The sequence below is a fragment of the Scheffersomyces stipitis genome, chromosome 4 (genome assembly GCF_000209165.1).
Source record: "Scheffersomyces stipitis CBS 6054 chromosome 4, complete sequence".
Lineage (NCBI taxonomy): Eukaryota > Fungi > Ascomycota > Pichiomycetes > Serinales > Debaryomycetaceae > Scheffersomyces > Scheffersomyces stipitis.
This window is the reverse complement of record NC_009044.1, coordinates 177,620-194,414: the sequence shown is the minus strand read 5'-3', so window position 1 is coordinate 194,414 and position 16,795 is coordinate 177,620. Positions and strand designations below refer to the sequence as shown.

Sequence of the window (16,795 nt, the reverse complement as noted above, 5' to 3'; positions counted from 1 at the left end):
CGGATCTAAGCTCTGGTCTTTCTCTTGTTCTTCAACAACACCTTTTGCTTGACTTGTTCTGCCTCTGATTCTGACTCTGATTCCATTTCCTCGTCTTCGCTCATCATGTCTTCCGAAGCAAGTTCTTCTTCCTCTTCCATGGCATTCTCTCTGGCGGCTTGCTTTTCTGCCTTTCTTCTCAACTCGACTTCCCTCATTCTCAACAACTCTGGGTTTTCTGCTACCAATTTCCTGTCGGCTGCCAAGTATTTGTCCTTGTTTCCTCTCATTCTGTTCTTGTAGAAAGCTCTCTCTCTCTTCTGTCTGATTTCTTCGATTCTGGACATAGCGGTAAGTGTAGTAGCCACCAAGTCTCTGTTGTATCTGACGGGCACGTTTCTTCTAGCAGCGAAAGTCAAAGTAGAATCGACGACCAACTCCTTTCCAGCAGCCTTTCTGAAAGCCTTGGTCCACTTCAACTTACGAGGATTACGCTTCTGTTTGAACGACTTGTGGCATTTGGAACGACAGAAACGGAACTCTTTAGCATCGTTTCTGACAAACATGATCCCATGAAGTGGATACACGGGCGATGAACAGAAATGACATTGGTACACTCTCATGGCTGGCTACTTGATAATGAAAAATTCTATTAGTAATTGCTAGAACTGTTAAACTACTTCCGCAAAAAAAGGCAAATGGGAAATTTTAAAAATGAGAAGTAATCTGCTTCAGACTGATGTAGACTCCTAGTTGTTCTAGAGTGTTCTTCCTTTTCTATATGAGTATATTGCAAGATATCCTGGAGTAGGAAGATTGTGAGAGTATTAGTTAATTTTTCAGATTCTGAGATGATGTGCTAAAAAAAAATTTAGTAGGTGCAGGTGTGAAAAAGAAAAAGTGGGTTTAAGTCTCTGATAGAATTTGGCTCTCAATAGAAGAATAGGTACAGACAGAGACCTACGCCATTCTCTCACCAACAGCATTGATTCTCTCATTTTTGATAACTTCATGGTTCATTGTTCGTTAATGGTTGTTGCTGACATTTGAATTTTCACTCAGTCAGCTTGTTATTTTGGAATTGACTATCTAAATAAGTTTCTTGATAATAGAATGTATATTGTACCCTTTCCATCTAGATTGTTGCAGTTTCATGGCAGTTCTTACATACGTGCTGGCGAAAACTTTCAGCAATATACAAATATATGAATCGCGAATACGTTGGATATTGACTCTGAGCGGTTCGCTGTTACAGCGTAACAATATTGGTACAAACATGATGTGGCCAACAACAGTGATATCTTGGACACAGCTTTCGTGTTGCCATTATAACTTAGCTTTACACTTCAGCTATATGTGTAACATTCACAAAAAACATATTGGAAGCTGCTGTGTGCCTCAGTCACCGCAAGACTTGTAGTCGCAATGAGCATATGTTATCATTTGAACAGGATTTCTCTTCTGTATGATATCAGTGGTGTCAGCACAACCTCTGGTACTTACCGCAGCAAGTGAATAACTCCTAAATAGACCGGCCGCTTCAACTAAGCTTTCAGTATTGGAATATTTTGGATCTTAGTCATAACACACCGACGTGAATAAGTCGAGTCTAACTGATCTTAAAACTCCACCAGTTTGATTTCCTGTCAATCTACACGAATTTGTGGCTGATGACTAGGACTCTTAATAGACGTACACCATATCAAGATATGGAGTAAATATAAGATGAGTTCATTAAGACGGCAGGTCACTGAGAATATTCAAGAATTGTTGAATATATCATGGCTTCCACCTGAAAGCACGGTAAGGTCGCAAAATGCAGAAATGATATAGTTATAAGCAGCATAACAATGTCCCTCTATCTCTTAGCGATCCTGCAAGCCCCGGGATATATCTTTATAGATGTAGTCGAGACTAAGAAGTCAAGGTCAAAACAAGACGAACATCGGAGTGAACCTAAAAGAGTGCCTGAAAACAATATCGGCAAAATAAAATACCAATTTTTTGTAGAATCACGAAGGAAATACAAATAACAGCAGATTCATGCTACTTCATAATGGAATTGTAAAAGCTTCCTAAGTGATTTTCAGGGCCCAAAGAAGTCAATTAGTGGTAAATGATATCCAGTAAATGCTCCATATACAGGTGAAATCTATCAAATGTCGTGTGATTCTTGTCATGTGATGGAAGACGAATCTTTATTCGAATGGGTAGTGAAAAATTTGTGAAGTTAACCGATCTAAAGATTTCATTTCTTTCTAGAGAAGGGTATTATTTTTTGATTTTTCTTGATTCTTCAACCACGTTGAGTGCAAATATGGCTTCTAGTTCTGGCATGGATATTCCCACGTTGGCCATTCCCGGCGATAACGGCAGTCAGATACAATCGCAGCAGCCTATGTATACTGGACATTTGCAAAGAAAGCAGGCACCTGAGGGTTCTGCTGAATGGTATTTCGACCAAGCAGGAGACTGGATGGGTAACCATCCGTGGATTACGGGTCTTGGCTTGTTTGGAGTGGCGTATTTTGCATCTGGGTTTGTGAAATCGAACCAGCCAGGACTTAATGGCAAGGCATTTATCAAGGGTGGCTTTGGACAGAAAATGACTGCTAAAGAGGCCCTTCAGATTTTGAACTTGAAGGAGACCAATTTGTCCAAGTTGAAGTTGAAGGAGCAGCACAGAAAGTTGATGATGGCCAACCATCCAGATAAAGGTGGTTCTTCGTTCTTGGCCACCAAGGTGAATGAGGCTAAGGATTTCTTAGAGAAGAGAGGAGGCTTGAAGGCAAAGTAGAAAGTGTAGAAGAAGAATGCGAACATAGTAAAAGCAAAAAGGGATTAATATTGAAACAAGTAAGAGGTATTTGTTTTCACTGAGATCAGATGAGAATACGATAGCTCCATTAATAGTGCCACTGCTGTACGGCAGAGGCTTGTAAATAGAGAATGTACAATAATGATAGAATGGCGTAGAGAGATTGCGGGCTGCGAAAAGAGCAGAGAGTCTACGTGGATGAAGAGAATGTAATCATATGGTGACAGAACGAACTGAGATCAGAATAATGAGAATGTAGAAATGAAGAAGATGGCGTAGACATTTCCGAGTAAAACAGAAGACATCTTCGGAGGATATGTAGGATATAAAGTGGAAGTCAGTTATGGAAGTGAGCATACCGTAGAAGAAGAATACAGAAATAGTGAAGAAATGGTGACGGAATGGGATTGGCAGACTGGAGTAGAGACGCCACCACTAAGGACTGTTAAACAGTACAATGAAGTACTTCGGAATCTCCTGAGAGTCTTTACTAACACAACTTTTCTGCCCAATAAATGGCACGTCTTGCACAGCCTCTGGTCTCGTACGGCCATGATGTAAGAGAAATAGAATGATAAATGTGGAGAGAAGAATTATAGGAGCAAGAGTCGTACGTGTCAAGTATCTGCTGTAGATGGGTCTCGTTTTTAGCATCTGGAAGCCACTGGTTTATACGTTTCTATGTATTCAGCTTCGAGAAGAAGAGACTCTACCTGCTCTCAGTAATCTCTCTAACCTCTCTAATTTCCAGTCTCATTATCTCTCACTAAATCCTGATATCTCTCACTAATCTTTTTTCTCTCTCTATTTAGCGTTCACTAAGTTCCAATTCTCCATTATTCTGCCACTCATAAAGGACTCCACATTCGCACGGAAAAAATCGCTGTGTAAATTTCACCGATCTCCTTCTTCACTCTTCTTCCACAACAGACAACATTCACCACGGATCCCATTGATTCGTTCCATTGACCCGATCCATTGTCCCCTCTGGCTGTCCGCCATGACCACCTACGAGAAGATCGTCAAGGGCGCCACCAAGATCAAGGTGGCTGCGCCCAAGCCCAAATACATCGAGCCCATTCTCATGGCCACCTCTACCGAGCTCTCGTTAGAATCCGACAATTTTTCAACAATCATGAAAACACTCCAGCATAGGCTTCAGGATCTGGCGTGGTCGGTTGTTTATAAGGCTTTGATAGTGATCCACATAATGATCCGCGAAGGTGACAAAGACGTCACGCTCAAATACTTGGCCCACAAGAATCCCAACATGCTCTCCTTAGCCCTGGCTCCCGTAGTCAAGAACCAGGCTGCTAACGCCGACGTCCGGTTCATCGTCAAGTACAGCAAGTATTTAGCGACAAGGGTCCGTCAATTCGATACTACAGGGATAGACTATGTTCGTGATGAACGCTCCAACAACTCGACGTTGCAATCGGGAGGTAGACTCAGAACCCTCACTGTAGAAAAGGGATTACTCAGAGAGCTGGAGCTGGTGCAGAAACAGATAGATGCACTTTTGAAAAACAGCTTTATGGAAAATGAAATTAACAACGATATCGTAGTTACAGCCTTCCGCTTACTTGTAAATGACTTGCTTGCACTTTTCCAGGAGCTCAACGAAGGTGTCATCAACATTTTGGAGCACTACTTTGAGATGTCGAAAATCGACGCTGAACGGGCCCTCAAAATCTATAAAAAGTTCGTAGACCAGACGAAATATGTCATTGATTATTTGCGGGTAGCCAAACACCTAGAATACGCAACCCGTTTGCATGTTCCTACGATCAAGCACGCTCCTACAGCCTTGACTTCATCGCTAGAGGAATACTTGGACGATCCAAACTTTGAAGCCAATAGAAAACAGTACTTGCTGGAAAAGAAGGGAGAAACACCATTAGAAGCAAAGCCTCAAAATTCACAACAGCTTCAAAGCCAACAATCCCAACAATCCCAACAGCAACAGCAGCCTGAGTTGCAGAGAAATAATACCTTGATTGTTCAGCAATCAACATACAACCCCTGGGGCGCAGTTATCCAACAGCCCCAACTTGCAAATGGCACAGGCTACCAGATCGCAGCATCCAATCTGATCGACGCCATGCTGCCTCAATTACAACAGCAGAACGCTCAGCAACAACAGATGTTCGCTTCTGGCTTTTCTGGTATGCCTGTAATCGTTCAGGGACAGCAATTTCTGCCGCTGCCTGTTGGCATCTCCACTGCCTTCACAGGTGCGGGCTTTGGAGGCTATGGTCCCCAGAATCAAAATCAGATTCAACATGTTCAGATTCCACAGCAGGCAACGGGCCATAATCCATTTTTGCAAGGATTTTCCCAGCAGCAGCAGCCTCCTGCAGTACAGCAGCCTCTTGTAGCTCCGCAGACTCTTGCTCTGCAGCAGCAGCCATTCCAGCCCCAGGGGGCAGCTCAGCAGTCGCAGACACAGCCAGATTTAAGAAGAGCAAGTACGAATCCATTCTCTACTTTGACTTCTTCTGTAACTGGTCACCAAGATGGTGGCGAGTACTCGAATCCGTTTGCCAATTCGAGGTTTGCTCCCAAGACCACTACCACAGCTTTGAGCTTCAATAATGGTGTCACTACAAATTCTGCATCTCCTGCCGTCGATCCAACTGCTACGGGTAGCAATCCATTCAAGGTGAGTCAAGCAACAACTGCCTTGTTCAACAATGCATCCAGCAAGGTTCAGCATCCACAGCAACCTTTGAAGTCTCAACCAACAGCAGGAGGATTGGAGCACTTGCCTGTCATTCCTGTTTTCCCTGAAACCCAATTGGAGAGTCAGAGAGAAAACTTCTTGACGGCTGCCAGAACTGGAATTGAAAACCAACTCCACCAACAGCAATTTCAGCAACAGCAATTTCAGCAACAGCAACTTCAACAACAGCAGCAACTTCAACAACAGCAGCAACTTCAACAACAACAGCAACTTCAGCAACAGCAACAGCAACAATTTCAACAACCACAACAACCACAACAGTTTCCTAATCTGTTTCAACAATCACAAACCCAGCAGTTTCCTCAGCAGTTTTCGCAGCAGCAGTTTCCCTTTGCTCAACCACAGGTGACAGGCACGTCGTACCAGGGAGCCAACTTGATTTAGAACTGTAATTCTTTTTAGCATATAGATTTCATCCTAGTTTTGCGTGTAGAGCAATAAAAGTACATTATAGAGCATGAATTTTATGAGAGAAAGAATATACTGAGTTCAATGCTGAAGGAACGCACCAACAATTATATTGCTATATTACGAAGGATAGATTTACTGAGCTTGTGTACCATTTGCAATCATACTTTCAATGTGACACAAGGATAGGGCTAGTAACATCAAGATGAGATCGTCAGGTCATGGCCATCTAAGCGAAACGAGAGAAATCCATCTTTTAGCTTTCTCATCCAAAATGAATCTAAGATTTGAGAAACAATCAGAAACAACAAATCTAAAAGTATCATGGGTGAGTGTTAATCAAAGAAAGTTGTTTCTATTTGGTACTCGCCTTGAAAGCTATGTCTACTTCTAATATTATTTGATTCATGATTTATATCGTTCTATCTATAACTGTATTTAATTCTATTACGCTACTCTATATTCCTTGCCAGATGTCTTTTTCGTATCCCTCAGTGACTTCTTCGTCTTCACCGTACTTGGCCTGCCATCTGGTAAAGCCTCCCTTCAAAACGTAGACATGAACATTGTCAAAGTACTTTTTCAAGTTGTTATCTTTAATATCGTCCAAAGATCGCAAGAATTTCAAAGAGGATGAGGGGCCTCTGACTTGTGATAAAGCACAATGGAACACAACATCGTTTATCTCATTATCCATGAGTCTCTGCTGCAATTCTGGAAGCGTATAGTGGAAGTTACCTGCGGGATAGTGGTAGCAGCCACGGATATGGCCACCTACAAAGTCGCTGTCCCGTACATCTACAACTGCAAACTTTCCCTTTCCATGAGGAGAGCCGCCTTGAAACCAGGTTCGAAGAGTTGATGACTTGATATACTTGAGATCCGAAAGGGTGTGTCTGGACATTATAGACAGTTACTATTTTATATAGATATGGGCCTTCAGATAAAGATAGACAATACTTGAAAGTGCTACTGTGTCAATTGAAGTATTGATAGTTGTAGACTGGAATTGCAAGAATAAATTTTCAACAGATATTGATTTGATAATGTGCCAAATTGGTTCTATTGATTTCTCTAGTATTGATGAAAATCAAGGTACATCTAGAAGTGCAAGCTGATCGTAAACGCAATTGTTAATATGATAATTGCTGGTTGGTATTTGAGTCAAAAATAAGTTACTTTGAGACGAAACCAAAAGGAAAATGTAGTATATGAAATCAACAATCTGTGAAAAAGTTCAAATTAAATCTACCCCAGAACTTCACTCTATTTAGCCATTAGGTTGCTTCGGAAATTATTTCTGCAGGATCAGTATATGAATTTCACAGCCATTTCTATTCAATGAAGTTCAGGTCAAGTCAGGCAAAGAACACCAGTGTCTAATACAAGCCTGATCTGGTCATTGATTTCAGCTTGACATGCTAGTGTTTTCTAATAACAGGAACTGTTTTCTCGTTTCCCGTTTTATAATCTCATATTAATTGACTCTTTCACTCTTGCACATGATAACAGAGCTACGCCTTGTCGTTGTACCAATTATACTGCAAAAACCGAAACAATCGTTTCCGAACCAAGATTCTAATTGACCCTTGCTATTTGTATACTTCGTAATTCTTCTTAATACAACTTCCCGTTGATAATCTCTCCATCCAGCTTCGCCTGTGAAATCGAATCACTTATTTGTTCCTGTACACAAATTTAGCTCAATTTTCCAAATATCAGATTCTTCACTCCTTGTTTGTCTTCTTTCTTTCCTCAACACCATTGGGTCTGTCCCTGTTAGCCTGAAGTGTTCTTTTAAGCTTTCAATTACTATCTGTGTAACCCTATGGCTGCCTCCACGAATTTTTCGGAAGAAAAAACGGGGTCTCCCTTGTCTCGTACGCTTCTGGTGGAGCTGTTGGGCCCAAAGATCACTCTGCTTTTCAAGAGAAAGAGAAAGAGGGCCTTTGAGGACGATTCAAACGCGACTACACCGATGGACTCTCCACGTGAGTCTGAAGGTGACGATGATGATGACCATGAGCTGAGAATAGGCAAAGTAACGAGATCCAAAGCAATTCTGAAACTGAGTGCTGGATCTAAGAAAGAGTCGGAATCCAATGAAGCACCGGCACACAAACGTAGAAAAGTCAAGACTAAAGAGGAGGAAGAGTTCGAGGCTCGTGAAAAGAAGTTGGACGAAGAACTTCCAGAACATTTGCGCAAGTTCCGGCCACATGGATTCAAATTCAATATCCCCCCAGAAGACAGACCCATCCGGATCTACGCTGATGGAGTATTTGATTTGTTCCATTTGGGCCATATGAAGCAATTGGAACAGGCAAAAAAAGCGTTTCCGAGCGTGGAGTTGGTGTGTGGTGTTCCTTCAGATGTCGAAACACATAAGAGAAAGGGATTGACGGTGTTGACGGATCCGCAGCGTTGTGAGACCCTTCTCCACTGTAAATGGGTTGACGAAGTAGTGCCAAACGCACCTTGGTGTGTCACTCCAGAATTCTTGAAGGATCACAAGATCGACTATGTAGCCCACGATGATTTGCCGTATGCCTCAGCAGATACTGATGACATCTACAAGCCTATCAAGGAGTTGGGCATGTTTTTAACAACTCAGAGGACAGAAGGTATTTCGACCTCAGATATCATCACCAAGATTATCCGGGACTATGACAAGTACTTGATGCGTAACTTTGCCCGTGGAGCCACCAGAAAAGAGCTCAATGTCAGCTGGTTGAAGAAAAACGAATTGGAAATTAAGAAGCACATGAGTGACTTCAGGAGCTATTGGATGAAGAATAAAGAGAACTTGAACAATGTCTCCCGAGACTTGTATTTCGAAATCAGAGAGTTCATGAGAGGCAAAAGAGTCGATGTCCAGTCATTTTTGGACAGCACCAGCAACGCCGGCTCGAATGCTAATTCCGATTCAGAAGACGTACCATTCAGAGCATATTCTCCTCTCACAGATTTCGCAGCCAAATATATAGGAAATGCTAACAAAGAGCTCAACAGCCCCAAGTCCATCTTTGCCAATGTTAAGGAATGGATCACACGTGACCAGGATGATGACTCTGCTAACGATGAAGACCATGACACCGACTCTACAAAGACGTTGGTTTCTTCTAGGAATAAAAGGGCTGAAAGGGCCTCTAGACTCAAATCGTCTACTAGTGCAGTTAAGTCGGAAATTGCATCATCTCCTTCCAGACCTATCGCTACACCCAAGAAAAAGAAGACCACGAAGTCTAAGAAATGATTGCACAGTGTTCGCTCGGCCGAAAAGTCTTCGCCTTTTTAGTTCTTTTTATGCCTTTGATATATATTTGCTGAGAAAGGATGTAGACCTATACTTAGATTGTGGATTGTTAGAGAGAAAGTGGGATAAGTGAAAATTATAAAACTATTCTAAAATAATTTTACTTGTGAATCTGGATTATTGTATTAGAAGAAGAGTGTTAATCTCTAAATTGAATACATTGGTATTTCAACTTCTCTCCATATTCAGAAATATTGGTCTCTATATCATTCCTGTACATAATGTAAAGTATGGAAATTTCAAAATCGTCTTATTCTACAAACAACTTCGATTGATCTTCTTCTGTATCACTACATTCTAATAAACGAAGTGTTTATGGCTCGTCTCTCTGCAGCTATAATTGTTGAGCTATCCCGACGTTGTTTACTTTTTTTCCTGTTCCATAATGGCAGATCTAGAAACTTCTGACCTCTCCAGAGTACTTCCGCTGCTGAACTTGCTTAGTTTGGAACAACTACAAGAGCAATTGAAGCGTCACCGGGATGAGTTGTTTCAACAGCAACAAGATTCGCATGTTCTAGGTTCAAAACCTGACGATAGCCTCAACAACAACTACTTGCTTCTGCATCAATATCACGACAGCCAAGTATATATACCATCGAATACTTGGAGTTTTACCCAGGGTTTGATAGTGGGTCAATTGAGTGTAGTATTCGTTATTGTCATCTTCATCAAGTTTTTTGTTTTCGCGGAATCTTCACCAGCGTTGGCCAAAAGTAGTATAACTAAAGATGCCTCTGTAGTTATTGTCAAACGAGACAAGAAGGACCAGAGCTCTTCTGACGATGCAGATCCGGATGATGACAGTGAAACCACAGCTTCAAACGCAAAAGTTGCTGCCATTCTCGAAAAGACGTATTACGATGTAGATAACCATTCTCCTGAATCGTTGGACTGGTTCAATGTTCTTGTGGCGCAGACCATTGCTCAGCTACGGTCTGAGGCCCTTCTTTCAGACAACATATATCATTCGCTCAACAATTTCTTATTGAAGCTGGAACTTCCGGAGTATTTGGATAAGATTAACTTGACCGAAATCGACATTGGTGACGATTTCCCCATCTTTTCCAACTGTAGAATAAAACACAGTAAGGATGGTTCAGGTAGACTAGAAGCCAAAATAGATGTGGATCTTTCCGATACTTTGACATTGGGAATAGAGACGAAGTTGTTGTTGAACCATCCCAGACCTTTAACAGCTGTCTTGCCCGTTCAGCTTTCAGTGTCTATGGTACGTTTTTCTGGATGTTTGACAGTTTCACTTATCAATACAGCTGATCCGGAATTTGCTGAATTGAGTGCTCACAATTCTCCAGAACCTGGCGAACCGATGAGTAGATCGCATTCAGCGGGCTCCCCTGGAGGTGATTCTAGTCATGATGAAGTAATTTCTACCCCAGATAGTTCCAGTCATACAGCACAAAGGAAGCACTCTAAAGATGATCCCAATGATGGAACTGCATTGATGTTCTCATTTTCACCAGACTATCGTTTAGAGTTCACGGTTAAGTCACTCATTGGTGCCCGTGCTAAACTACAAGATGTTCCTAAAATTTCGTCACTTATTGAGAATAGGCTACGAGCATGGTTTATCGAGAGATGTATAGAACCACGATTCCAGGTAGTTCGCTTACCGTCGTTGTGGCCAAGAAGAAAGAATACGAGGGAACAAGTGACCAATAAGAACGGTGACAAGGTGGAGGATGGCTCCAACTGAACAACACAGAAACATTTGTAAATAATAAACACTCGCAAGATTACAGCCAGCATTTTTAATGTGATAGTAATATATATTGTTGTGCAATATAACTCAAGGAAATTAATATTGGAAAGGGTATCATAAGTATACATAGAATAAAGGGGCCCAGCCATTTGCATGAAGCATATGAAGAAAAAAGTACTAATAATGAACAGAATGTTCTCGAAAATATGAATATTGGTCGGACTCATCGAAACCTATGCGGGCAACTGGGCAACTTTAGAAGTTGAAAAAGAAAAATACAACAGCCAAAGCGGCAGCCCCCGATATATAAGTCTTGCTGGCAGAACCTTCGGCTGGAACATAAACTGGAACAGTAGCGTTTTGCGGTGAGAAAGTAGCAACTTCTGGGGCAAGAGGTGAAGAAGTTTCTGGAGCAGCGGGAGCAATTGGCACAGGAGTCTCGGCAGATGAGACTGGTGCTGAAGCAGGGGTTTCACCTTCAACAACACTAGAAACGTAACTTTCAACTTCTGGAACTTCAGCAGGAGCAGCTGGAGCGTCAGTTTCAAGAGCAGCTTCAGCTTCTGGAGTCTCAGTTTCAAGGGCAGCTTCAGCTTCTGGAGTCTCAGTTTCAAAAGCAACTGGGGTCTCAGAAGCAGTCGATGGAGTCTCAATGGCTGCTACTGGGGTTTCAACAGCAGAAGTGGAGGTGGTGATGGTAGAGGTCACGTTAACAGTGGTAGTAGAATCTTCTTCCAAAGATAACAGTGGAGTTGGAGCTTCTTCTGAAGTCAATGGACAGTAGGTAGTGTAAGTCGTGTCAACGTCAGTTACGTATACAACACCAGTGGTGACTTCAGTAGCAGAGCACTTGTCTTCTTCGCAGCTAGTGATCGTCACAACAGTGGTTTGAGTAACGGTGTCTGTTTCTTCTTCGGCAACTTCAGAAGTTTCAGCAGCCTGGGGAAGTTTGGAAACAGATGCAAAGGGGGTTTCAGAAGCTTCTTCGGATTCGGTGGACAAAGGACAGTAGGTGGTATAAGTAGTCTCAGTTTCAGTGATGTAGATAACACCTGTAGTAACAGCCTTGGTGGTACACTTGTCTTCTTCACAGCTGGTAATAGTAAGAACAGTCGTTTCAGTGACATAGACATCAGTGTAAGAAGTCACATCAGCTTCGCCTGAAATGGTAGAAGAAGTAGCTTCAACAGAAGAGCTGACAGGAGAGCTGACAGGAGAGCTGACAGGAGATTCAGAAGAGATGTCAGATTCGGTAGAACCTGTGGAGTAAGCTTCTGAAGAAGTTGTTTCTTCAGCAGAGGAAGAATCATTGCTAGATTCTTCGGTAGAGGAAGCACTGATAGATTCTTCAGTAGACGAAGCACTGGTGGATTCTTCGGTGGAAATTTCAGTAGAAGACGTTTCGGTTGTTTCCTCAGTAGAGGAAGCACTGGTAGATTCTTCGGTGGAGATTTCAGTAGAAGAGGTTTCGGTTGTTTCTTCAGTAGTAGAGGTGGAAGCAGTAGTAGTTTCAACAGAAGACGAAGAAATAGCAGGTTCTTCACATACCTTCCAACAGAATTGAGGCAAAGTTAAGTCGGTAGTCTTCACTGCATCAAAGACAATCAGGAGATCCTTGGAAATACCGAAGCTCTTAGCAATGCTGATGTCAGCACCAATGTCAAGAGACGCAGAAATGCCCAAGTTTCTGGCAGAAATGGAAACATCCTTTTCAATAGACAAGTCCTTGGTCAAGGAGAAAGAGAAATCCTTGGAGAAGCCCAAGCTCTTCCAGAGATCGAGAGAGGCACTCTTGGAGAAATCGAAGCCGATAGTGAAGTTGGAGGGTAAACAATAGAGGTCACCATTCTTTTCAGCTTGGATAGAAACAGTAGCACCGAAATCAAAAGCGTCGTCGAGAGAAGCATCCTTAGTAAGAGAAACGTCACCAGTACCTGTACCAGAAATAGTGACTTCCTTGTCAGCAGCAGATCCAAAAGTCTTTTGCAAGTATACGGCAGCCGCAGCTTGGAATTGAAGGTCAACATCGAAGAAACCTCCACCGATGGAAGCAACTTTGGAAATAGAAAGGCTTGCGGCTGGAGCAACAGCAAGTGATCTCTTACCGATAGACTTTTGAACGCCAACAGAGGCATCAATACTCTTCGAAATGCCAACGCCTGCAGACTTTTCGATATCTGCTGATGCGTCAACACCAACAGAAGCGCCAATTTCTTTGGAAATTCCAACACCTGCAGACTTGGAAGCATCAACACCAACAGAAGCACCAACGTCTTTTGAAATACCAACACCTGCAGACTTGGAAGCATCAACACCAAGAGAAGCATCAACACCAAGGGAAGCACCAACTCCGATGCTCTTGGAAATACCAACTCCAGCAGACTTGTCAATACCAATAGACTTGTCTGCACCAAGAGAAGCACTGGCACCAATGCCAATACTCTTAGAAATACCAACTCCAGCAGACTTGTCAATACCAATAGACTTGTCTGCACCAAGAGAAGCACTGGCACCAATGCCAATACTCTTAGAAATACCAACACCAGCTGACTTATCAATTGAGGCATCAACTCCAACGCCAATATCAGCACCAACTCCGATACTCTTAGAAATACCAACTCCAGCAGATTTGTCTACACCAAGAGTAGCACCAGCATCAACACCGATACTCTTGGATATACCGAGACCAATAGACTTGTCTGCACTTGCGTCTTTAGAAACACCAATAGAGATAGACTTGTCAATGGAAGCACCTAATGAAAAATCTTTACCTAAAGAAATCTGCTTGGAAACGTCCAAGGAGATACCCAATGACTTGGAGAGTTCTGCGTCGAAGTCAATGGTCTTCCCATATTGAATAACTTTGTTTGCACAAATGGAAACCTCGATGTCTTTATCAATGGAAATTCCCTTATCAATAGAAACACCTTTTCCAGCGGAAATCCCTTTTTCAATGGATATTCCTCCGCCAATAGAGACTCCAACACCAGCAGAAATGTCCTTATTTAAGGAAAGGCCCTTGTCTAGAGAAACGCTCTTACCAATGGAAAGAGACTTGGAAATCGAAAGAGACTTGGACAAGTCTAAGTTCAAGAAAGCATCTGCATGATCTATGTAAGCAGCAACCAATACGGCCAAAGTGGCGGCCTTGAGTCCCATAAGCATGTTTAACGAGTGACTATATTTGGATGTAAAGACTCTTAAAGGAATGAATGAATTGAGTGAAGAAAAAACTTCAAAATCGGAAATGAAAGATAGATATTGCTATCTATTTATACAGAAAAAGTTATCATCATTGGGATAAATTATCCTTTCCTCCAAGGTTCTCTCGATCAACTACTGCAATAAATCAGCTCCTCGGATTTTCTCGCAACCAACAATGAGTTCAAGATTTTCGAGTATAATAGACTCCTCGCGTTCCAACCGCCATCATAATCAAATATTTTCAAGTGTAAACAAAACATAAAGAGGTGAACAATGGGTCGTAGCCTAAGGTGATACTCCCTTGAAAACTCCCTTTTGGACTTGTGATGTATTTCAGGAATAATGAAACAGCTATAGTTATTCGTATGCACCAGATTTTAAAATATGTAGTCTCTGTAGATGCGATCTGAATTGTATCATATCTCCATCAACTAATGATTTGGTTCGTCCAGTTAGCCCAGATAGAACTGAAGAGCATATTGAAATGACTGTGCGAAATCGAATGCTTAATTGGAAGCATCCAGCCCCTGCATCACGACCACGGATGGTGCCTAATTATGCAAGCTAAACCCCTTTAGCTTCGCTTCGGTTCCCGTTGCCAGGGGAAACCTGAATTTCTCCTGAAAGTACGATGCAGCAGGTGTTTACATTTGCCGTGGCTGTTGAGTTTAGACTTTTCGGCAACTGCTAATCCTGGTAGCCTAAGCAAGCAGAACTGTAGGCATGCACCCATTTTTATAAAATGGCGAACCCTTCTTGGGTAATGCATCATGCAAAAGATTAGACATTTTACACATGTGATACTAATTGGAACGATATGATTCAGAATCAAACTTCAGCTGTTTGTACTTTCCATGCTGGGCTTCGGTTTCCTTCTGGAAACTATGATTATCCAGCATGCCAATTGCAAGATCGAATATAATATTGTATCTCACGTTTAAGCTAGGCTCTGTCGATTCGATTAAGTAAACAATAGTGTTGGTCCATGCGCTATGACCGTGTAGAAGCTGATTGTTCACATCGCCTCGACATTTCAGGAAGTTCACCAATTCCTGACACTCCGATATTGTTTGAACCAACTAGCAACATCAACAAAGACTCGACGCGTTCGTTTTGTTTACATCCTGTTAGCATCAACAGGGTCTTTCGATTGTAATCAGCAATAATGCTAGACCGTATTCCACAAGGCACCCAGCATACAATAGCACATTGGTCGAACTTTGGTCTAGAAGTAAACGAAACAGTAAACCCTTCCCTTTCATTATTGTACTCGTGACAATACTGAAGAAATGTTTCCCATTGTGTGTACAAATTTTGATAAATCCGTCAATAAGGTGTCTAGCAGCCTCACTAATTTGACAATAGACTATGAAATTTCTATTGTGCGCCGACCAAATAGATAGCATTTTGACCTGCAAAAGACGGTTTTCTAGAACTACAATGTAACATTGTACCCTCGCCTTCTAGTTGCTTAAGGAAAGCAGAACGAAGTGTGAAAAGTTTTCTACTAGTAGTTTGAATATTTCCTTTTGACTCGATGTTGAATACCAAAAATTTGTTCTACTAGTAGCGACTAATTCGTCATTCCGTTGGCGATATCATCCTCTTTCTGGAGTCGGTGCTGATCAATACAGGGTGTAAGTAGTGTTGTAGCTCAATTTAAAATGAAAAACTCACCTTTCCTTATTGTTCCAAAGAAACTGTGATTGTTTTCGTTTTTGCACCAACGGCCGGGCTACCATCTTTGTTGCACCTGAAAATTGCAGCATATCTTCCGTATTCCTCTGGTAGTATCTCGTATTTAGCAAGGTCTGCTCCAAATTGACCAGTCCATTTTATATATCAATAGTTCAAATTTTCCGATACAGATCTTATTTTTACTTAACTCTCTACAATTACCTCCACTTCACCTTCCGGAGTTAAAAACAACGGGACTTCTGTTTGGAATTATATGTTTTTTTCAATTATGACTGTCGAATCCTTCTAGTTGAAGATTATATCACATCTGCTTTCCAGCCAAAATAATTTTGAGTAGATTATTGTCAAATTTTACTGAAAGCGTCTTTGTCTAACTGTGAAATGCAACTGCCTTCTAATGAATTTTCAAAATAGGTTGACATTCTTTCTCGAGTACTCTCTCTGGACTTTGCTATATTAAATCCATATTAAACATTCATGAAAGAGGCTGCTTCAAATATTCGGGAAAGAAAGTTCTCCCTTTACTTAGTCAAAGAAGGGCGCTCGACCTGGGAGAAGTGGAATACTTTGGACTAGCAGTGGGCAATAAAAAAATTAAAGGAAGTAGGACAGAGTCAGCAAAACTTGTTTTCGTATGATTCTACAATTCTGAGCTATCTTGAATCTTCATCTTAGGGTAGAAATATATATTGAACAATAACCTTGTTGTTGTTCAATTGTCGGAGTACTTATTGTTGACCCAACTCGAGAAAGTATATGAGGAGCATTTGAACTACCATATTCCAACTTACTGTGCTACCTGAACAATATCTCATATCAGAATTGATTTTTATTTGCCACTTCTGCCTTCCTTGGTATCAATATCACGATTGTCATTGTCATTGCGAAGTGAATAGCGCTTGTCAA

At 41.7% G+C, this 16,795-nt stretch overlaps 7 protein-coding genes across 7 annotated transcripts; 4 read left to right on the top strand and 3 right to left on the bottom strand. All coding sequences in view use genetic code 12, as the record gives it.

Moving 5' to 3' along the window:
- Positions 1-5: 5 nt before the first annotated feature.
- On the bottom strand, positions 6-602 carry PICST_59191 (ribosome biogenesis protein RLP24; the record flags this gene model as incomplete). The annotated part of the gene is made up of 1 exon (XM_001383961.1): positions 6-602. The coding sequence occupies one exon, from the start codon at positions 600-602 to the stop codon at positions 6-8; it is 597 nt and encodes a 198-aa protein (XP_001383998.1).
- Positions 603-2,314: 1,712 nt separating this feature from the next.
- Positions 2,315-2,776, top strand: PICST_45043 (predicted protein; the record flags this gene model as incomplete). The annotated part of the gene is made up of 1 exon (XM_001384299.1): positions 2,315-2,776. One exon carries the CDS (start codon positions 2,315-2,317, stop codon positions 2,774-2,776), a length of 462 nt encoding a protein of 153 aa, XP_001384336.1.
- Positions 2,777-3,797: 1,021 nt separating this feature from the next.
- PICST_31200 (predicted protein) lies at positions 3,798-5,924 on the top strand (the record flags this gene model as incomplete). Its single annotated transcript, XM_001384298.1, has 1 exon — positions 3,798-5,924. The coding sequence occupies one exon, from the start codon at positions 3,798-3,800 to the stop codon at positions 5,922-5,924; it is 2,127 nt and encodes a 708-aa protein (XP_001384335.2).
- Positions 5,925-6,405: 481 nt separating this feature from the next.
- On the bottom strand, positions 6,406-6,852 carry PICST_59387 (predicted protein; the record flags this gene model as incomplete). Its single annotated transcript, XM_001383960.1, has 1 exon — positions 6,406-6,852. One exon carries the CDS (start codon positions 6,850-6,852, stop codon positions 6,406-6,408), a length of 447 nt encoding a protein of 148 aa, XP_001383997.1.
- A 924-nt stretch (positions 6,853-7,776) lies between these two features.
- Positions 7,777-9,204, top strand: PCT1 (phosphorylcholine transferase; the record flags this gene model as incomplete). The annotated part of the gene is made up of 1 exon (XM_001384297.1): positions 7,777-9,204. One exon carries the CDS (start codon positions 7,777-7,779, stop codon positions 9,202-9,204), a length of 1,428 nt encoding a protein of 475 aa, XP_001384334.2.
- A 445-nt stretch (positions 9,205-9,649) lies between these two features.
- Positions 9,650-10,981, top strand: PICST_59052 (predicted protein; the record flags this gene model as incomplete). The annotated part of the gene is made up of 1 exon (XM_001384296.1): positions 9,650-10,981. One exon carries the CDS (start codon positions 9,650-9,652, stop codon positions 10,979-10,981), a length of 1,332 nt encoding a protein of 443 aa, XP_001384333.2.
- Positions 10,982-11,041: 60 nt separating this feature from the next.
- On the bottom strand, positions 11,042-14,152 carry RBT1.2 (Ca2+-modulated nonselective cation channel polycystin; the record flags this gene model as incomplete). The annotated part of the gene is made up of 1 exon (XM_001383959.1): positions 11,042-14,152. One exon carries the CDS (start codon positions 14,150-14,152, stop codon positions 11,243-11,245), a length of 2,910 nt encoding a protein of 969 aa, XP_001383996.2. The 3' UTR covers positions 11,042-11,242.
- Positions 14,153-16,795: the final 2,643 nt, after the last annotated feature.